Source organism: Simochromis diagramma, unplaced genomic scaffold, assembly GCF_900408965.1.
Source record: "Simochromis diagramma unplaced genomic scaffold, fSimDia1.1 OVJJ01000402.1, whole genome shotgun sequence".
Taxonomy (NCBI): domain Eukaryota; kingdom Metazoa; phylum Chordata; class Actinopteri; order Cichliformes; family Cichlidae; genus Simochromis; species Simochromis diagramma.
The window spans coordinates 4663925-4686533 of record NW_024386972.1 but is presented as its reverse complement, the minus strand read 5'-3'; the positions used below and the strand labels follow the sequence as shown (position 1 = coordinate 4686533).

General features: G+C 42.8%; 1 protein-coding gene across 7 annotated transcripts in view; it reads left to right on the top strand.

Annotated features, from left to right (window-relative positions):
• The window catches only part of LOC120738090 (C-terminal-binding protein 2), a 95092-nt gene that overhangs the window by 70542 nt on the left and 1941 nt on the right, over nucleotides 1-22609 (top strand). For 5 of the 7 annotated variants that reach the window (XM_040039146.1, XM_040039143.1, XM_040039144.1 and 2 more), the window contains 7 exons: nucleotides 4912-5066; nucleotides 8867-9011; nucleotides 11355-11561; nucleotides 17093-17307; nucleotides 18644-18774; nucleotides 20406-20533; nucleotides 20985-21102. In XM_040039146.1, coding sequence (XP_039895080.1) covers nucleotides 4912-5066; nucleotides 8867-9011; nucleotides 11355-11561; nucleotides 17093-17307; nucleotides 18644-18774; nucleotides 20406-20533; nucleotides 20985-21102 — 1099 coding nt within the window. Of the gene's footprint in view, nucleotides 1-4911; nucleotides 5067-8866; nucleotides 9012-11354; nucleotides 11562-17092; nucleotides 17308-18643; nucleotides 18775-20405; nucleotides 20534-20984; nucleotides 21103-21403; nucleotides 21958-22609 lie in introns of those variants that run through there. The other 2 variants (XM_040039149.1, XM_040039148.1) reach the window with 2 other exon arrangements.

The window sequence follows — 22609 nt, the reverse complement described above, 5'->3', positions numbered from 1 at the left end:
CATTAGTTACAGCCCCAAATCTATCATTACACATATTACACCACAGCAGGAGGTGTGTATGCGTGTGAACATGCATCACATGCATTACTTCCTTTGGCAGGTAAACCCACAACAGCAGCTGCCCCCCTCAAAGAAAATTAATTCATCCCTAAACATCTCACGCGCATGCATTTGCAGCCTGGCAACAGTTAAGCAGCAAGCAGAGGACGCAAGAACTAGGAGGAAAGGAAATGAGGGAGATTAATTAATGGAGGAGTGAGTGAAATTAAGAGCACTCTGCCTCCTGCGGCTCTGACATTACCTCCAATACTCCACAATCCCCTGCCCTTCACTTAACACATTTGTTGAGATTTGGTGCACCGTATGAAAGTCTGTGCTCATGCTTCAGTTCAAATCCTCTGGCTGTTTGCAGTCAGGTGGCCAGCGGCCGCGTTTGCCAAGGCGCCAGGACGTAAACCTGCAGAGAACATGGCAGACCTGCTGAAAATGCTGTTTTACTCCTGCCTGTTGCCTCTGAAAAGGTGTTGCACAGCTGTTAAAACAAGTGAGCTTAGAGAGTGCTTGTCACAGTGGAGGTTAAAGCTTGTTTCCAAGGCTTGCAGTGCCTCTCACTGAGATTGTCTTGTTCCAAAGAGTTAAATTCATGCTGAGATAAAAGATAAATTGGAGGTTGACAGTAAATCGTAATCTTGAGAAAACTGCTGGTGGCTTCAAAGCACAAAATTATTCTAGTTTATGGCACTTTAGAGGGGATTTTTACTACCTTTTCACCCATAATTTGCAAGCCAAAAAGCCTTTAGATCGATGTTAAGTTTTTTAAACCCCGACTATTTGCATAGTTTGTATATAAATGATAGTCACTCCATTCCATCCCTCATTGGTTGATGAAATCCCATTATGAATTCTCAGGACCAGACTACTTGAATGTACTTTCAAATGTACATTAACTGAAAAATAAGAAGGTTACATGAAAAATACCCCGTAAGGCACCACTCAGGCAGTAAAAAGAGACCCTTTACAAACTGCCGCCACCAGGTGGCGATACCTGTAGATTGAGTAAAAAATTATTCCTATTTTGAACATCTTTTTCATGTCACATTTCAAAATGGCATGAAACCACATTGGCTATCATCTTGTCAATCCCACGTCGGTAGCTAATGGGTGCCAGACCCGTCCCTCCTCATCACATCCATTTTTTGCAACCAAGATGGCGAAACAGAAACCCTCATATCAAGGATGTTACGAAGGAGAAAATTAACTATTGACGTGAAAACTGTCTTTTGAAACAGCCTGTGAACATGTTTATTTTAACACGAGAGTTTATTAGCGCTTTTGAAGCCAGCCTCGAGTGGACACTCGAGGAAGTGGACACTTTCAGGCACTTCTGCGTTGCCCTCATTTTCTAGCCCCGGGCGTTGTTGCCTGGTTACGAGACTATTACTCCCCATCCATTATTGTGACTTAAATATGAAGCTTTAAATTGTCAGATGTATGAACACATCTAAACACACACAATTCTATATTCTACTTAATCTAGATTGGTACAGACTTGTTATAGATGCACAGAGCACGGGGATGCTGTCGAGTATCACCACAGAGAAAAGAGGTGGTGAGAAAGGTGTCATGAACGCATCACCTATCAGAAACGGGTGTTGTGGTGTTGTGCAGCTGACAAACCCAGTGGTTCCGGTTGAGACTGGTTTGATGTACTTGCTGTCAATTTAACACAGAGGGAGTGTTGCCTGTCACCTCCCTGCTTTCCCTGCCTGAATATATCATATCCTCTCCATCAAAATCAACAGTGTAAGAATCAATCTGTCACACAGGAGGACATGCGCGCTTCGGCTTACAGACAGACAGACCAACTGGAATTGAGGGTCGGAATAGAAAATGGAGGAAAAGAAATGACAGTTGAGGTGAAAGAATGACAGAGAAAGGAGGGGCAGTGATTACTGAAAGACAGCTGAGGAATGATAGCAGAGGTCGGGGAGGAATTTATGTGAAAAGGGAGAAAAAGAAAATGAGATGCGCAGTGAGCAAACAGTCACTCAGGGCTAGACATCGGCAGCAAAGAGGAGCTGTCAGAAGATGCTATCATACAGGGAGAGATCTGCGAAAATACAACAGTGCCAACGATACTTTAAAATGTAGCTGAGGAAGAAGTCGACAAGAGGGAGATTAAGAGACTGAGTAAGAGACTGAAAGGTCAGAGGAACCCGGTGGATGATTCATGGAGTTCAGCCTATCTAACTTCTGCCTAAGGGTTTCACACAGCCTGTCAACCACTCCTCTCTCCTACTGCTTCATCTACAGCTTCTCTAACGTGCACACACACTGTGCGCCAATAATTGTTAGATACAAGTACACACTGGTAGGATGAAGCAGGGAGAAGCCATAATCAGTATTTTTCTTCATATCTCTGAATCAGTGACAAGTAACAAGTGGAATTTAATTTTTAGCCTGTTTTAGGTTATTGTTTTTACTTTAGTGCACATTTGCACCTTGACTCTGAGCAAGAATAAAAGCTCATCAGCAACTAAATACATCTGCTGAATCCTAATGTCGCCACCTATGATAGACTATTTGTTAACAACTTTTATTGATAGTTGTGAGATGTTTTCTTCTGCCCTCTAGTGGACATGTAAGAAAATCTTGAATAGAATAAGCTTGAATAGAGTTTTTGTGATTTTTGGGAAGAAAAATAAGCCAAAGTATTTGGAAATGACTTATTACTGGCCTCTTACATAACTTTCAACAGTCCAAAACCCAGACGTGTTCAATTTACAATGACATTACAAACAATCCAGTCATTTGTTTCACTCGATCGATCAACCACCATTCGTGGAGTGTTTCTGACACACCCTCGCCAGTTTGGTGTTGATGTTTTTGACCACTGCTGCCCAGTCTTTACCAGCTGCCTCTATTAATATTCTGGCTGTCACATACAGATGCGACAGCCAAGCTGGTAAGCCTCACCTTTCCCACCGTCATGTCAGCTGTCTTGAACAGGGAGCCTGATAAGGAGGTAGGAAGCAACGGAGGCGTTTGATGGAAGGCTTGAGATGAGGAGGCGGAGGGAGAGGGGAGGAGGCGGCTGTCTGTATGTCAGGGGAGAAAACATCTCCTCCGCCCTTTGCACCGCAAGAGTGGGGTGGATACGGCCGTTTGCGCCTCCGACCCCAACTCATGGCGCAGATGCCGGCGGTGCCAAAAATAAAGTGCATTAAAACTGGCAGCCAAAGCCTGTTAAGTGATCACCATGACAACAGGCGGAAGGCGCACGGAGACGACATCTCCGCTACAATCCTCCCCCCCTGCCCTAAGAGGCTACACTGCTGGACTGCTCGCTTTCTGTCAGCTGGGCTTTCTCTGAGTCTCTCCTGTCGTTTATGTGCTCCTTCTCCTTTCATCCTCCTTCTCCCCTGATAAGTCTCCTGGGAGCTCTTTAAGCTAACAGGCAGTGTTTAGTCTGTTTTTATGCTTCCTTGTTTTACATTTTAATTTCACTCTTCTCTGAATCGCTCCTCTTTTTCTTCCCCCCTCCTCCCCTCCCACCTGTTGTTTTTCTCACTGTGCATTTCAACTTGTTTGTGCACACACACAATTATCTCATCTTAAATCTCCTTATCTCACCTATATCGGTCCCAATGCTGTGTGCTGTAATCCCAAAGAGCACTGCCCTAATGAGACCTCCTCCACCTTTGCTCTCCTTTCCCTTTCTCCACCCTGCTCCTTATCGCATGGCGTCATTGTAATCTTCAGGATAACTTTGAGAGCTATGCATACACTAGTGCGTGCACAGAGTGAGGTCATGCATGAGCATCCCGGTACAGATCTTAGCAGCAAACCTAGATAAGAAACGTGATGTCGTGAAGTCACAGGGAAACATCCGCAGGGGATCTTGTTGTCGGGGTGAATATGGTGACCTGTGCAGTGTTGCGATGCTGTTTCTTAGCAAGGAGCAGTTTTGCTTCTTCTAAAGTCTCTCCGTCCACAGGCCAGCATCTGAGGGAAGCATGAATATTGATGCTCCTCACTTGTTAACATTGTATGAAGCAGGGGCTGGTAATTGTCTGTCTTCGAAGCGCGACACGTCCTCTTCAGTGGGATGTGTGAGAAGGTCGATCCCGCTGGGGAGTTCGGCTTCTCTTGACTCATTTTACTTCAAGTGAGAAAAGTAGCGAGTAAGGAGAGGAGAAAGAGCCGAGCGGCGACAGAAACCCGAGTTACGACACGCACTTTGTCAAGTGTGCCGAAGTGCAGCTGCGAGTCGCTTCCGAGTTTGTTTCAGGCTTGTAGCGTTTTCTCCAATGCTCTTCATTTCAATGATGCATTGCTCTTATGAGGCATTTCTAAAGGTGTCCTCACAGTGTTTCTCTTTTCTTCTTCTTTTTTTTCACCCCTGTTCCACAGCAGCTGGTTCCACTCACACTGCCGTTTTTTAACTGGTAAAAGAGAACGACCAAAGTGTGCGTGTCAGTATGCACACAGGGGAATTTGTTCCCCTTCATATGATTGTGTGAACCTCTGTCTGCTTGCATTCGCCTATCTGTGTCAGTGTATGTAAATGTTTCTGTGTGCGTTTGAGAGCCAGACCCAGAGGATTCCTGCAAGTGAGCCCGTCTTCTAATCCAGTCTTGAGTAGGCGCATTGATTTATTGAGCAACTTTTGTTAGTTCGGAGAAGCCCCGCTTCCTGCTACATCCTAATCAGCACACACAAGTGCACACATGCATACACACAGCAGATGATTGTTATCTGAGTGTTGATTAACAGAGTGAAGACTGTAATTTAGTGATAGTTACATTTTATATTTTATTTGGATTTCATCTTTCCTGATTTTGAAAGCTACTTTCTTAATACCTTTTCTGTTTAAAATAATCTTTCCTCTTCTTGAATGTATCTCTCCAGGTATTCGGCCTCAAATCATGAACGGGCCCATGCATCCCCGCCCGTTGGTGGCCCTGCTGGACGGGCGTGATTGCACCGTGGAGATGCCCATCCTTAAAGACTTAGCAACCGTTGCCTTCTGTGATGCTCAGTCCACGCAGGAGATCCACGAGAAGGTAGGAAGACGCACGCACCGTAGTTCACTTTCAATGTCTTCCACATCGCAGCTGAACCTTGATGGAGAGACGGAATTTACCCGTCACTCATATCTCCCTCTTCCTTTTTCTATAGCGCTGATATGTGAAGTGCGTTATATTGGCCTCATACACACCTGCCAGTTAAAATATAGTGGCTTCATTATGATTTAATGTCACTTTGTAGCACTGACTGTAACGCCTATATCAGTGCCATTGTTCTAATAGAGAATCTCGTACAGCGGGGATGCGGTGTAATTACATTGGCTTGTAGAGGCTCTTTATTGCTTTTTATGCAGCGCCGTGGTTACAAAACAATATATGGCCACAGAAATGGGTATCACCCAAGTGCTATCTCTTCATCTGCAGACAGAGTGAGGGCTGCTATATCTTCCATCGCGCTGTTTTTATGAAAATGGGACATATTAAAAAAGAAGCATTTGCATAGAGATCAATTCAATCAAAGACCTTGGGCGGTGAGGAGAAGGGGGGAAAGTGGGTAGCTTTTTGTTTGTTTTAACACTGCCTTATCAGGAAAAACATGATTGTAATGTTCACCTCGCAAGCATATTCAGCAGTTTGCAATAATAACTTGCAGTCTAGATACCCAGAGGGGCGGTATAGATTGAAAATGTCCAATCTCTGCTTTCTGCAGCATGGATGCGAAGATGCAGTGTTGATAACTCTGGGAGTTTCAGTTCAATGTTGTCAGGGCGGACAGCAGCTGCCACACTCCCGTACATATACACTAGACAACAATAAAAAAAAAAAATCTTATGGAAAAGATTGGCCGAGGATTGAATATGAAAGTTGCCTAAAGTTATGTGAAGTCTTCTACCTGGTAATCCTCTTTTTTCTCAAGTGATAGGGATACAATAAAGCACACAGGCAAATACCAATCAAGATCAAGTTACAATACCACTTCAGTGAGACCAAATCCTGTATGCAGCACCTGCGCTCCAGCATCATAATCCAAGGTCTCTGATCCCTCGTCTTTGTCACGGTCGTCGCGCCTCATAACCACATGTGGCTTGTAAAAGTTGGATGAGAGCCCATATGGCAGGGAGTCAATATTGGCCTATTACTTTGTGCGCCGCCTGACTGTGATCATCCAAAAGAGGTGTTAAGCTTGGGGCTTGCAGCTAATGACTCTTAATGTAACTAAAAGATGATAGATGGAAAAATTATGATACTGTGTTCAGTTAACAGTTCAATCTCTAAAATGCAGGGGGGGGGGGAAGCCATACATTGCGTGTTGTCGTCTCGCGTCATTAGTTAAACTGTGAATAGAAAATCTTCACAATATCAGCAAATGTTTACTATTTTCCATTTATAAGAAACAATAAATTTTCAAAGCAGTAAATCCTTTAATAAACTCTAAATGGGGTTATATAGATATTTATAGCACTTTTCTGTTGTTAAAGTACTTCACACATTCACATATTAAATGCTGTGCTTTATCTGTTACACACACACACAAGGATGAATGGGGGCATTTAGGAGGTTCAGGCTCTTGCACGAAAACAGTTTAAGGTGCATACTGGAGGAACCAGGTGTCAGACTAGTTTAGTGGACATACTGGTTAACATCTGTTTATTCTTTGGCACTAAGACATAACTTTTTTTGCTTTCTTGCTGCTATTTCACTATTTAGGTGGGGGATTGGGGTAAATGTGCAAGAAGCCACGTTGCTTTAGATAAGCACTGAGGCTGCAACCAGGAAGACTGGTAACCTCCCTCTGACCTAAGCGGCTGGACCTGGCATGTAGTCTTCTGTAAAATCAGCACATCTCGTGTGGACGGATTTGTTTTAGAAGTATTGAAAGATTTTGTGCAAAACAAAACTAGTGAATTGACCCTGTTAAGCTAACTAACCAGCTTCTCCTGCGTAACGCTAGGTTAAAAAGAACATATGTGCTTTCACCAGTTCTTAAAGTCCACATTCACTGAAATTTTACTGCTGTTTTTAATTCCTCTCCTTCATCACGTTAGTCTCAAGGATGTTTTTTTTTTGTCTGAAACGTCAATCGATGCACTGCTAAAGTGGATTTTGAAGGTACAATGGCCAGCGGGGTCAGAGCTTGTTGTGTTATGACATATTTCACAGTATTTTGTGACGCTGTCCTGCAAAATGCTAAGCCACCTTTGTTGTAAGAAGTTTTAAGTAGTCTGTAGTTTTATGAAGCAACAGTTTGAGCAGCACAACCTCCCTGCGGATCACTCACGGGATGACTTCATAGCCATAAAGTCCCCCTCCTAGAAGCTAGGAGTGTGCACTACAGTGTGCACATCACCAAATCAAAACTTCCATTGAAACAGTCTATCTTTTGCTCAGCCAGGCTAAATGTGAAGCACGGGCTTTGTGCCTTGTCAGAAAAGTCCAGGCGTCATAAGAAATGATAGATCCTTAAAGCGATAAGGGTTTGGTTACAGTGGAGAGGGGGATGTAGCTGAGGTCAGAGTTTCCATTAACATCAACTACAATCAGGCTAGAAGATTCCTTCCCCCAGCTCAAAAACAACACAAGACCTTCAGGATTAGCGCAGAGGGAGACAATTATGTATGTGTGCATTTTGGCCGGTCGCGCATGTGCGTGTAAGGAGTGTTTTAACCTTGAACTAATATCTGGAAGGCCTGTCCAGGACACTGCTCTAATAAAAGCAGTATGGAAATTCAGAGCTAATCTACTAATCACAGGAAAGCTAATGCAGCTTGGCTGGAGGTGAATGTAGAGCTGTTATTTAGGTGCTGACAGGGGCCGGGGCTGATACTGAAGGGGAATAGTTTAGATCCACATCACAGGCCAGGTCACCTTGTCCACGTTAAGTGGCAGAGGAGCAGCGTGAGCAGCATTTCACAGTGATTGTCTCCCCCCCCATCCAAGGTGACAGAATTCAGACTTTTTTTGGGAAATGTTTCACTTGGTACATCTTAAGATTGTTTTTATTTATTCTTTTTTATTTAACTTGAATGGATTGTCTTTGGGTAGGTAGATTCAACAACGCCACCATGTGGTTGTTTAAAAGCACAGTTAGTTTTGACCTTTACCTGCTTTAAAATAAGTAACAACCACTTTCACTTACACTTAGCTGACATGCATCTTTAAGCTGGAGTTTCCGCAGCCTAAAATTTTACTCAATGCATGAGTACAGCAGGTAAGAACATTTGGAAGAAATAACCACAAGCTACTAGTCTTGATGCATTCTCAATCATCCAAGTAAGTAAATCTCCAAAAGTTGATTCTGTTCATCTTCTCCCACTGAAAACGCTACATCCAGATAAATAGAATCAACTTTTGGAGACACAAGCTACTAGGCCAAATGCGGGATACATTCCCAGGAATCGGGAAATTTTGAAGCCTGAAATACAGAGCAGTCTGGGTGGTAAATTAGTTACTTTCTTTGTAATGGGGCTATTTTAATTCTATTATTCTATTTAATTCATAAGGCTTATCCTGCAATCAGTACCTCTCTATCCAGTCACTTATCCAGATCTTGTGTCCTTAAATGCTCTTGGTGCAATTGTGAATACCGTGCAGAACTGAGCCCCCGCAAGACAATATAATGACTGTTTCTACTTCCAGTGCAGGTCTGTTAAATGGACAATGTGTCAGTGTTGCTCGCGGCCATGTGATGTCTGTAGTTCCCCCTCGATGTGAAATCTATAATGTTCACAAATGTCAGAAGTCACGGCAGGCGTGTGATTTTCACACACAGATTAAGGAGGGAAAAGCATTTCATTCAGTTGTGTCATGCAAAATTTTATGAATACATGTGTCTGCAGGTGCTTAATGAGGCAGTGGGTGCCATGATGTACCACACCATCACCCTGACCAGAGAGGACCTGGAAAAGTTCAAAGCTCTACGCATCATCATCCGCATCGGCAGCGGCTACGACAACATTGACATAAAGGCTGCTGGAGAGCTGGGTATGAACTCTTTAAATAGCAGCTACTAAATCATAATCATTTTCTTCTCCACATCTGTGCTCGTGTAACAGCCTCTTTTTCTACATCTGAGCAAAGCTCTAATGTGTTTTGTGCTCCTTTGATACGACTATCCCGCGTCGCATTGATTTCTTGTGAGGGAGCAGGTCTGCTGATTTGCTTGTTTGATCGTTTGTTTGCCTGTTAATGACAAACGATACCTCAGGTGCCTGTAATCAGATTTAGGTGAATCTTGAAGGGAAGATTCATCACATCGCAGCGTTAAAATTGGACTGACCATTTAAAAGAAAAGCAGCGATGAAATAGAGCTAATAGTCGTTGTCCCTAAAGCGGACTACTTCGAATACCACGTATACCGTTTCCTTGTTTTTACTGTATGGATTTTTTCTGAATAGTATCAAAGGCTGAATAAATAGTCAGATGAAGTGCAGACATCCCGCTGTGAGCCAGAATGTTCAAAGAGACAGAGTAAAAGACACACGGGGAAGGAGAAGAGTTCAGTTTTCTCCCTGAAACACCACCCAGGCTTATATCAGCAGGCTGGTGGCTCAAAAAGCTCTTACAGTTGACAAAGCTGCCATTTCCCTGCCAATATGAGATACTGTGTCTAACTGCCACCCACTCACCGAAGGCGCTCTGCCTTGCAACACAGGAGTCAAAAGCTATCGTGCCTGGAGAAGGCGGCGCTGATATGACGGCTGTTCTCGGGGAGAAGAAAAAAGGGGCCATTGATTGAGCAGGCTCGGTCTATTTTTTGCTGTCTAGAGACGACTGCGCTGTTACTCCGAGATACAGAGTGAGATGAGGACATTAGGAGGAGAATGAGGGCAGGCAGAAGTGCTTAAGTGTTAGAACAGAGAAAAAAAAGTAGTGTGTGTTGTTGGAGGAAACGGCAAGGTAATACCACAAGGTCAGGCCTGTATATCGGCTGAAAGGAACAAAATTATGAACACTGCACTGGATAAGATCTTGACTTTACATATTTACGTGTGTATCTTCATATTATTATTGACGTTTAGCAGGTGATGTTTGGAATACTGATTACGTTGCCCAAATATAGACCTAATTAAAGATAACCCAAGTTATTAAGGGATCAGTTCACACCATTATCAACTTTTCATGTTTTTCCTCTGGCCTGTAATGCTTTGGAGATTTTCACTGTTGAAATATTTGCCTTTCTCTTGAAAACAGTGACCTAATTGGCAGTCGTGATGCTAAAAATTACATTTGGCTTTTCAAAATATAGCATATGTAGATTTATATACATCCACAAACTTTATTGTGATCGGTTTCGTGTAGGAAGTAGCTTTCTCTCTCTTTCTTTTATTAAACTATGCTCGCCAACTGTTTCAAGAAAAGGCCATCCGTCTACCTGTGATGAGAGGCTAATGCTAGTGACAGATAGACAAGTGTTAACATTATATGAGCTGAGCTTCTGTGTGGTGGTTCCTACATAAAGCTATAAAGTATGTGAATGAGGGCTTCAGAAACATTACCGCTAAGTAGCTTTTGGGTTTTTTAGTTTGGTTTTTTGTTGTTGACGCTTTGAGCATCACGAGAAAAGTTCAATTAAAATCTAGAGAAGGCAGTTATTTCTACAGAAGATATCACCCCTATATGGGTAAATATAATTAAATATACTTTTGGACCAAAAGCTTCCTTTGAAGTTTTTATAATATATGACCCGTGTTATAGTACATAATATCCATTCACGTATCCATCATCTTCTACTTGTCTAAAGTGAGGTTAGGGGTGGCAGCTGCCTAAGCAGAGTATTCTAGTCGTCCTTATCTCCAGCAACACGTTTCAGTTACTCCTGTGGGATCCTGAGATTCCCAGACTAGGCTAGATGTATAATCTCTCTAGCAGGTTCTGGATGTCCAAGGTCCTCACTCTATCTCCAAGACTGATCCCAGCCACCGTACAAAAGAAACTATTTTCATCTGCTTTTATTCGTGACCTTACTCTTTTGGTCATGACCCAGATCTCATGACCGTAAGCGAGTGTTGGAATGTAGACTGACTGGTACATGAAAAACATCAATCCGGCACACCAAATCCGCCGGTCTGTTTCATCCTCGGCTGCAATGCGTGCTGGAGGTCACGCTCCAATGAAGCCGACATATTCTGATGTTCCCAAAACAAACAGTCATTTTCACACTCCCTTGAGATGCTGACCATGAATATCAGAAATCATAGTGACCCATGTTGGTTTTAGCCCTGGACAATAAAATCTCCCTCTGTACTCATATTTCACGTGTCACATACGTCTTTAATGTGCTTTTCAACCCTTCTGCCTTGTCTGTGTTTACTGTTCTATCTTTAGGCATCGCCGTGTGCAACATTCCCTCGGCAGCTGTGGAGGAGACGGCAGACTCGACCTTGTGCCACATCCTCAACCTTTACCGGCGGAACACCTGGCTCTACCAGGCTCTGCGGGAGGGCACGCGAGTCCAGAGTGTGGAGCAAATCCGGGAGGTGGCGTCCGGTGCCGCCCGCATACGTGGCGAAACCCTGGGTCTCATCGGTTTTGGTGAATATTCAGTTATTCGCTTTCCTCTTTTAGCCTTTTTCTGGCTCCTTCTCTTGCTTTTTCCTCTTATTTTCATCATGTTTTTTTTTTTATTTACTCCCCCTTCCGTTGCTTCCACTTTTGTGCTTTCATATCCTCTCACCACTCAGTGTGCCTTCTGTTTTCCTGCTCTGATAAGGTTATTTTTCACCCTCTGCCCGTCCCACAGATTATCTCAAGGTTGTCTGTTTCGCCTCCCTGCGGGCTGACTTCCTCTCTCTGCCTCACTGTTCTCATCCCACTGCTCTAATGCTCACCATTATATCTCTATTATTCTCTCTTCTTCTGTTTTCAACTCTTCTTCTCTGTCACCACGGTCCCTCGACATCTTGCCCTGCCATGATCAGGCCTCCTGGCAGACTAGATTCTTCCTCTGTGTGTTTGTGTGTGTGTGTTCTGACTTGATTCCCTCCCTGCACCTGTTTTAGTGGTGATTGTGTGTGTTTGTGCGTCACTCTGCCCTGTCACAACATCACCGGGCCGACAGATGCTCTGTCTTCTCACAAGCCTTTCCTGAGTGCCACCTTATCTCTCTGTCCACATACACCTCCCCCCCTCCCACACACACAAACACACAACCTCCTTCCTCCTCTACAGGTCCCAGACAGCTGCCTGGACTAACTGTGCCTGAACAGCGGGTCCTGGCAGGGAAGATTTCTCCCCCCTGTCTCTCCCTTCCTCATCCAGTCCTCCCACTTCCAGCCTCCTCTGCTGGTCTTTCTGGCTCAAGCTGTCTCCAAAACAATATCCATTGTCAGTGGGAGGTTGGGGACATCGAAGGCCTCTTGGCGTTGGTTTCTAGGACTCTGCATATTCAGCCAGCTGCACAACTCTGTCGGCAAATACACAGACTGAAAAAAAACCCTCTAGCTCTGGGGTGACAGTAGACTCGAGGACTTGAAGTACCAAACAACCAACCATTTGATCTTCTTCTCAAAAATAAGTTCAAGCCTTTTAGTTGTGAATTATTCTGTTATTTCTCATATGTAAATGTAACCAAGTAGCTGTGGTCTGCCTATCTACCTCCAGTAAATATCCAGGATAATCCTATCAACTAAATTTGATCTGATCAAACTCATTTTCAACTTTGGAATTTGGGGAATATGTTAGTCTGGGAAGAGACATCTAAGATACCTTTAATCAGCATTTTTATATGAATGAAGGCTTAAATGATCATCAGGGTTGAATGTGATAAGCTTGAAATGCCATTTTAGTTACTAAATGCAAAACAACATTTGTAACACATTATATTCCACTAAAAATTATATTTTTAAATGTTGCATCTTATACTAAAAGTGATTGCAGACAAGTATAATTACTTTCTCTTGAAACGTCTCAAAGCAAATTCAAAACAAAGAAAATTCCGCTTGCATATTTAGCATTTCCAGTTGGTCAAATCAAATTAGCCGTGCAAAGACATTGTTGATACTGCAGCAGATGCAGATGAGGACCGATGAGAAAATGTTGGAATTCATTACCCAAGTCTAATCCTTCCCACATATTTCTGCAACATTAGCCGATTATGTGTCAAGGAAACATAAAAACTGAATATCCAACCGCCAAAGTTATGCTTCCATGTTTTAAGAGACACAATCGCAAAGTAAATAAGGACTTTTTGACAGCCTCTGGTAATTGCACATTTTTCTATGCTAACTGTACTCACTTAAATTTTTAATTAACAGAATCCCATTACATCCATCTTGAAGTTGCTCACAGTGAAAAGTCTAATCACTCAAACCAGTTTATTTGAGTGATTAGGTTTAGTTCACTCTCACCACTATGATCAGTATCATCTCCACATGAAGCAGGCAGCTGTTTTCAGACGATTGTGCACTACCTGCCTGCGCCAAATGGCACACAGACACAACTGACAAATATTTGAAAGCTAAAGAGAACAAATAACAGTATTGCACGTTATTGGATCTTGTTGCATCTCTTTGCAGCATATGGAAAATATCTCCAGTGATATTGTGATGTCGCCTGGTTCCTTTTGTAAAAACAGTAGAGATAATCTGCCTGCTGTGCACAAGGACTTTTGAAACAATGTTTTTTTTTTAAAAACGTTGACCTCTTGGCCAATTGCCACCATGTTTGCCTCTTCACTGTTGGGTGAGACAGGGCTGATTTCAAGAATTGGTGCTTCAGCCTCGTGTTTTACTGCAGAATCTGAAACCTTTGTCAGCAGAAAAATTTGCAATGCAAAGCAAACATCTGCTGCCGAGTCGAGAGTGAAATGACAGAGATCAAAATGTTCAGATCCACCTGAGTGGGTGGCAGACCCCCTGGTTTTCGTTGCATGTGGCATTGATAAGTGTGGAATGGGAGGGCGAGGCTTAGAAATAGAGAAGACAGAGGAGCTGACATATTAAAGGAAAAATCCGCACAAAAAAAAAAAATACAAATTCTTTTTTTCCCAGTGCAACAAAGTTAGAGGTATTTTTAGATGCCAAAAACTTCAGCTGTTAACTGATCTCATTGTAAATCAAGATTGTGTAGATCTAGTTTCTCTTTAAACCCAGTTCTTTGCAGACATTTTCCAACAATCAGAGAGGCAGAAGAAATCATTGCAGAAGAAGTGATGATCCAACTTTCCACAGCTGCTCCAAAAGGTTTAGTAAATCACATCGTACTGCAGCTGCAGGATGACCTGGTCTGTTTCAAACTGACAAGAAAAATCTTTTTAAAAAAATTGATTCCTTTACTGCTGCTGTCTGCATCGCTTTTTTAGCTTGCACTTACAGCAGCTCACACCCACGCTCTGTGTTGTGTCAAACGTGGCCTGTGAAAATTAGGAAAAGTAACGTTAGCAGAAAGAAATGGACAGATGAATCACTCGAAGAAAAGTAAAGTGCGCAACTGTGATCATCGCAAAATTTGTAGTTTTATTGTGCGATAGCTGCAGCTATATCTGGGTCTTTAGCATTGCACGTCTCTTATCGGCTGACATTGAAGGAGAAGAAGAGAAGGAGCGATTCTCTTCAGCTGTGGAGTGTAAGAGCAGGATATAATGCTCGATCACAAAGAGGGGACCTTGAGAGTGTAAAGGACCTTATCGATCCTTTTTACGAGCAACAACATCCACCTCTCCATTACTCTGTCCCTCTCTCTCTCTCAGCTGCTGCTGCAGAGCAGAAACTGGCGTCTCCAGCCAACAGAGTGGAGACTCGCATCCTACACAACAAATGGCTGTGAGAGACAGAGGGAGAGGCTCGAATGCTGCACATTCAGTTTCTGATTCACTGTCTCACAACTTCACCTCACATTGGGCCTCATTCACAAACAGTGTGTTTGCACAAACGTGTGCCTAATCAGCACAAACAAATGTTTTACTCACAAATCCGGGATCCATCCGTGTTTTCGTGCCTGAATTGGTTGGTGCACGGCAAACGAACGTAGAGCTGCCTCAGACTTAAAACATGTATGTTTATATTTTCTAACTAAATGCTTAGCAGGTTAAAACTGACTTAAAACACTTAAAAAACCTTTAATTTATTAAGCCAGTGGCCAATTACATAAAATAAACACAAATCCGTTGCCTTTCATCCTTGCTGGATGTCATCGCCGTCACCTCGCCACTGTTTCAACAATGTCCTACTTACGGATGTTTGTATAAATCTGGTCGGTTATTCCTTTTTCCATAAACTTGTATCTTAAGCTTTTTTGTTATATCTAAGTCACGGTCTGTGCGTCAAGGATTCAGTATTTACCGCTTCAGTGATTGCAACCCGAGTCTCTTGGTGTGTCTTTTCAGTTTCCACCTTAGACATTATGTTTCCTCAGTCCACAACTTTTTTTTTGCTTAAGTGACCTTTTTTCTCTTAGAACAGCTTCACAGCTTTCTCTGTGATCCGCCTCTAGGCAAACACGTTTCCTTATATAGAGAAAAATGGGGCCACGGAAGTATGCTGACTGCAAGTAACGTGCGTGCACCTGCTGATTTACAGTGATTCTCTAACGTGCACACGATAGTAAGAGCAAAATTGGCTGCTTTCGCACGATCCACAAACCTGACTTTTGTGTGAGTGCTTATTTTGTGCACAAATTAAAAAGCACACACGGTGAATGAGGCCCTTTGTTTGTTTGTTCTTGTTGTTTTTTAATTTTTTCATCATAGCTCCTTGTCTTCATCTTAAGCCTTTTTTTCCTTAGTGATATTAAAAGTAGCCTTTTTCACAACTTTAATATAATAAAGCCGACATGAAAAGGCTGTTGCAACATGAAAGATGTTCAAGTGACATCCTGTTACTATTAGAAGAATGAAAGGTTTATTTTTTGTGAAGGTTTTTTTTAGACATTGGCTTCTTTTTCGCTCATTTTCAGGTCAGAACTTGTACTTGATTATTTTCTCTCTTTTTTTTATCGTTCAAGCATAAAAAAGCATTCAAATCAGGGGATGAGCCAGTGCTCAATTTAGCAAAGAACTAATTTTAAATTGTATCTTTAGGCAGTTTGTCAATAGTATTCTGTCACAATAATAAAACCTATTCCCCCCTTTTTTTGGATTGGCAAGGTGGTTTCTGAAGAGCTATAAGACAAAAACTTATATCTCTGCATTGTTTGCAGTGTGTCTTCAAAGGGTTAGAGTGGTGGATGGCTGTGGCTTAGAAGGTTGTGGAGTTCCCATACTAATTGGAAGATTCATGGTTCAATCCCTGGTCCTCCTCTGCATGATGATATTGTGAGTGCAAGATACTGAACCCAATGAGTTCACTGGAGTGTGAATGTTAGATAGAAAACACTGCGGACGCAATTCTACGTCCTACATCTTTTTGATACATATCTACAAACTAGTAGATGGTCTAATACGTCTTGATGCACTCACCCACTGAAAACGCTACATCCAGATGATCAGAATCAACCTTTTGGGATGGTCTCAATGGAAGGGGTGGTTGTCAAGAAGACTTAAGCAAGGGAAACAGAAAAGGCTGAGATATGACAAATTACACAAGAACTGGAAACAGGTCTTATGGTATGATGAACCAAGATGAACCAGTGGTGTTGGGGATCTTGTCAAAATTGATGGTATTATGAACACAGAAATGTACCGTCAAATTTTGGCTACTATGCAATACCATCTGGAAGGCATCTGAGCAGTTTAATTTTGTGACATGACAGTGATCCCAAAACACACTGCCAATTCAGTAAAAGCATACCTGGATAGAAAACACACACAAACCATGGAGCGGTCGGACCTCAACATTACTGAAGCAGTGTGGGATTATTTTGACAGCGAACAGAACAAAAGGCAGCCAACATCCAAAGAAGAGCTTTGAATGTCCTTTAAGAAGCCTGGAGAACTATTTCGGAAGACTACTTAAAGAGTTAATAGTTAACAAGACATGTAAATGATCAGTGAACTGGTATTTAACAGTGCAACTTTTGAACTTGCCTGGCTTTTTCTGGAGAAGACACGCTCTGTAAAACTACGAGAAATCCCTCTGTGTCTTTGAGCATGTTGACTAACTTTATAAACTCTTTGTTTGTGTCCCCAGGTCGTTCGGGCCAGGCGGTTGCAGTGCGAGCCAAGGTTTTCGGCTTCAACGTCATCTTCTACGACCCCTATCTGCAGGACGGCCTGGAGCGCTCGCTGGGCGTCCAGCGCGTCTACACCCTGCAGGACCTGCTCTACCAGAGCGACTGCGTCTCCCTGCACTGCAACCTGAACGAACACAACCATCACCTCATCAACGACTTCACCATCAAACAGGTGCATTACTCAAAACAAACACAGACACGCGTCGCCCGCACACGTGTCACCCAGACAGAGCTGAACATCCCATTGAACAGCTGTGACCTGATGTGGGCTTAATGCGGTGCTATCTAGCAGGTAGACAAGTCGAGATGCTGGTATATTATTACTCTGTCAGCCTAGTGTCTGTCCTAAAGAGCATTATATCTGGCAGAAAGAGAAAGCAGGAAGAAAAAAAAAAAAGGACTGGAAACAGCAGCACTCTTCCTGCCTGTACATTCCCTGCTCTTTATCTTAAGCTCCACCAAAGCTGGACACAAATTCATTCCTTTGCTCTGTCAAATGCAATTAGTGCCAGCCCACGGCTACAGCAAATATATCGACTAGGCTGCACAGTGTGAGGGGAAAGTGCTGCTCTCTGAGTCAATAACTGCACTCTGAGGCACTGCCTGGGGTGACACCTGCAGGGCAGCTGAGGAACTGCACAAGCTGGGGACGCATCTTCCTTCTGTCAATATCACCCCGCACTGTGACACACTCTCTCTCTCTCTCTCTTTGTCTTGTCCCTCGCGCTCCATTCTTCCTGAGTTACAGTATGTGAGGAGATGAAGAGGAGTGGGTGTAGGGTAATAGCCTAACCCAGTTAACTCTGTGTCTTTTCCAAAGCACAAGATTCTCAGCTGCCTCTTAAGTGCTGCAATGAAAGAACACTTTTCTGTCTTTCCTCACCCAGAATTTGGCAGTGGCTCTTAGCATTTAAAGTGGAAACGTGTGTGTGCATGTTTGTGTATTTTCTGTGTGTCAAAACCACCAAGGCCTAATAAAAGACTGCCTGCCAGCGTAAAGGCTTTTCATGCCCCTGGATTTCAGCTTTTGTCAACATTAAGGGATTACTTTCTTCTGAGCATATTCATTTGATTTTTTTCTTCTTCCTCCCTCATACACTTTTTGTTGTGCCTTATTTTTCTCCCCCCGGTAAGCAGCAAGGGGTGGCGGTGCTACTTCATCTTTCAGCTCATCCCTCGTCCTTCATTTCATCTCCTTGGTTTGAACAAAGCCTGCTCTATATCCCACATCTGACAGCATTTGTCCCAGTTGCCTTTCTGTCTCCTAGATCTTTCAGGTGTCAGGTGAAACAGAGATGTCACCATTTTATTCCTTCTTCTCAATTTATGTCCTGTTTAATATGTCTTAAGACATATAATCCAGATTGATGCTCTCTTTTAGATCAAACACATTCATTTGCCTGCCAGGCTGGCATACACACAAACGTCTATACATGAGCTGTAAAAAAGCTGGCTTCATCTGTGCCTAGTGTTGACTTGTTTGTGTTTGCATGCCTTTTGCACTACAGATGCGTCAGGGTGCATTCTTGGTCAATACTGCACGGGGAGGTCTGGTGGATGAGAAAGCTCTGGCCCAGGCGTTAAAGGAGGGAAGGATACGCGGAGCTGCCTTAGACGTCCATGAGACCGAGCCCTTCAGGTAAATGCACACATGTGCCAAATCCTGGACAGATATAGGCAAGCAAAGTGATGGGTGTGTAGGAAGGGAAAGACAAAGAAACAGAAAACCTTTAAGAGATAGACAGACAGGCAGGAACAATGGCAGATATAGTTATAATGAGATAAAAGAGAAATCATGTGCTTCTAAAAGGATCCTTCAGGGCCCTGCGTGTAATAGAATTGAGGAGATGGAGAGCTGGATTTATTCTTGTCAGAGCAAGTTAAAAACATTTAAAGGTACAGGTGTATGCTTGAGTTTGAATAGAGGTGCAAAAAGAGGTGAATAATCTCAATTTTTTTGTATCCAAACACAACGATAACCCAAGAAAAGACCATATTTATACAGGATTATTAAAACAGACCTTCTTGGACATTTTTCCTTATGCTTTATTCGTGAGAAAGTGCCGGGGGCAAAGTGGTGAAAGGCCAAAACTTGGTGAAAAGGCATCAGTAAGTGTGTCATAACATGCAATCAGCTAATTAAGAGTGAAAGTGTACAGCTTAATTTGAAGTATAATCAATAAATCTATAATTTCTTCATTTTGGCAAATGAATGAATGAGTTACAAGTACTGCTGAATTGATTTAATAACTATTCAAATGACATCTTGACACTTGTTGCTTTTGTTGTCAATTATAAACAAATGAATTCAGTTAAGTACTGGTGATATGAATAATTGGAAGATCTGGTAACAGCTTCATCATGAACTATACTGGTGACACTGGGTAACCAGTCTGAAATAATTGTAAATGAAATAATTTCAGATTTATTCCCCAAAGCTCACCTGTTCCCCTTATGATTTGACAGTGTTTTAGCTTTGAGCTATTAACTGCTTTCATCAGAAGGCAAACAGCTTGGTACGCGTCCCATTTCTCCACCATCCTAAGATCCGTGTTTTCCGTCTCAGCGGGTAACTGGTGTTGTGTTGTTCACGCGTCGGGGGCAGTCAGAGAGTTTGGAGGCTGATTATTTCTGGACAGCTGCTCAGCTGAGTGGCTGCTCGAGAAGGCTGAAACTGAACCCGATGAATCTAGAACTCATGCTCCGCTAACCCAGCATGTCAACGGGGGAGCGTTTCATAACTTTGGACCTCCGTCCCACGCGGCATGACACCGATTTCAGGACGCTGCTGACGCGTTGCAAAGCTTACACGCAGAGAACCAGGCTAGGTGTTACAAGGATGATGGAGGGGGAGGAGGGAGTTGATGCTGATCTGTTTTTGTGAGTCTCCTGAGAGGAAAGAGGCTGACAGAAAGGAAGTATCAAAGCAGCAGGAAGAAGATGGTGGCATCTGTGAATAACAGGATCTGACATTTTACCCCACTGGCCATATTTCCAGACAACTGTCATGTAAACTGTACACAAATAGTTTTTAAAGGAAAAGAAATAGTTACAGTATCAGATGGTTTTGATATACAAGAATATGTTTTGTCATTGGCCTCAAAATAAAAATAATTAATTCTACGTTTGTATTTCTTTATAAGTTAATTAGTGAAGCCCTCCACAAAATCCGGTACAGCCTGTTATTGATGTTTGTTTTAATATAATTCTGTCATCATGTGCTTGTTGGAGAAAATGTGCCTACTGTATTAATTTGACTGTGTGCTGTAGTTTTGCTCAGGGCCCACTGAAAGATGCTCCAAACCTGATCTGCACGCCACACACAGCCTGGTACAGCGAGCAGGCCTCACTGGAAATGAGGGAGGCCGCAGCTACCGAGATCCGAAGAGCCATCACCGGTAAGCCGCCGCGTTTTAATTTTGTTGTCCAACATCCATCGAAACTAAACATCCACGGCTTCATTATGGAGGCCCGCGCCTCGGTGCGGTCTCCCGCGTGACCTGTTGCACATCTTTTCTTTCCCAGATGTCACATTTCCACTTCAATAGACCCTCGGCAGCCTTTATTAGATCTGGACCTCTTAATTGATGTTATCCTTAGCTTCACGACACAGAGTGGCTCTCGGGGGCTGGCCTTGCCGCCACCCTGGCCAAAAAAAAAAAAGAATTTAAAAAACTGATTGTTAAATGGTCCTAATTTGCATTTGTGTATCTAAGCCTGATATGTTTGTCAGTCTGAACTCATTAACACTTTGCATAGCCTGGCCGCTCATGCCCTGTAACAAGTCGTAGCCTTCGAGTGTGTCAGATTTATGCAGCTCTTTTAAGCTGAACGCGTGTCTCGTGACAGGCCGTATCCCTGACAGCCTACGAAACTGCGTCAACAAGGAGTTCTTTGTCACTACGGCACCGTGGGCGGTCATGGATCAGCCAGGCGTTCACCCTGAGCATAATGGCGCTGCCTACAGGTAAGGACTGAAAATACAGCCATTATTTTCATTTTAAGAACAACAGTTTTATCACCTGTGAGCTACACTAAAGTATCATAAACTAGAGCAATTTCCTTCGTTTGCTCCGCCTTTATACAGTTGTAAAAGATGTCTTGATAGATCGGTGGTTTTTATAGGTTAGCTCACCACTCCTGTAGAGCCTAGCATCTCATCCGCTAACGCTTCCCCTTAGCAGCAGAAATAAATTCTGTCCACATTGTCCCACTCTTCGCCATTCTTGATCTCAGCATTTCCACCTCCATGTGCTTCTTTCACGCAGCCAAGTGAACCAAACTCTTCCAGGCGTAACAACCGGCATCCCCCAAGACAAAATTAATGCCTAGATCAGGACCAGGTAAATACGATCATCTGGGGCCAACAGCCTCCGGTTGGAGGTCCTGGATATAAGACCCTCTCACCTCCTGAGCTCACCTGATGTGTGTCCCTCCTGTAGTTCCCCTTCAGCACTTACCTGTTTGAATGAACACAGAGTAGAGATGGGTAGCAGTGAATGTGGGTTTTTGAGTGTCACAGAAAGCATGACATGAAACCACTGAGGTGCACTTCCATGGATGGAGTCATGCTTCGTGGTTTCCTTCTTATAGGTATTTGGGAATGTTCTTTCCGGCTATTTTCTCCTTCTCTGGTTGATGGATTTTACTGTGATTTCCACACCCATTTCCCCCCCTAACTAATGTGACATATTAGCTCTTTTCCACCAAACAGTCTCAGGAAGTCTGTGTTTCAGGAAGTATTAAGATAACTGCATAACTGCATTTTTTTTTTTAAAACAATAAAAGAAAATTGATGGGAAAGAAAAATATGTGGCTCATTGATAAATAGAACATGTGCTGCTTCTTTCATGAGAGGATTGTGTTTTCTCCTTTTTATATCAATTATGACCCAATCATCTTTAAATTAGGCACTAAAACTTTACGAGCTATGAGCAGATTATGTGCATTTATAGACCAAACAGTATCTTGCCTTTTTATTTTAATTACCATAATGAAACTGAAACAGTTTCATATTTAATCTAAGCTGAAGAAACAAATCAATAAGCAAGGCAAGAAATACTTTCCAAAGTATGTTGATTAATGTAATCCCTATAAACAGGAAGATCGCCTGGAGAGTTCATGCTCCACCAATGCCCACGTCCTGTTTTAAGGAATGTGATCCAGATGTACGCCAAAGTTTAATGGATTCTTCTCTACCTCCGCTCCCTCATTGCTTCTAGCTTTATGAAATTAAAGCCTGGTAGCTTCCGCAACCTGGTTCTGATCTTAGAGAAGTAATTAATGTCTTTTTTAAATTGTTTGAAGTGTAAAAAGTTAGTAAACAGCAAAAACTCTTGTCTGGCCATCTGTTGAGTCTCCCTCTCTTTCCCCATCTTGCACCTGTTTCATGTTTAGTCTAATCTGGCTGCATATTTTTCTGGACATATTAAAACGACAAGAAATTCCAATTTTATTCACATTAATTTGGACCT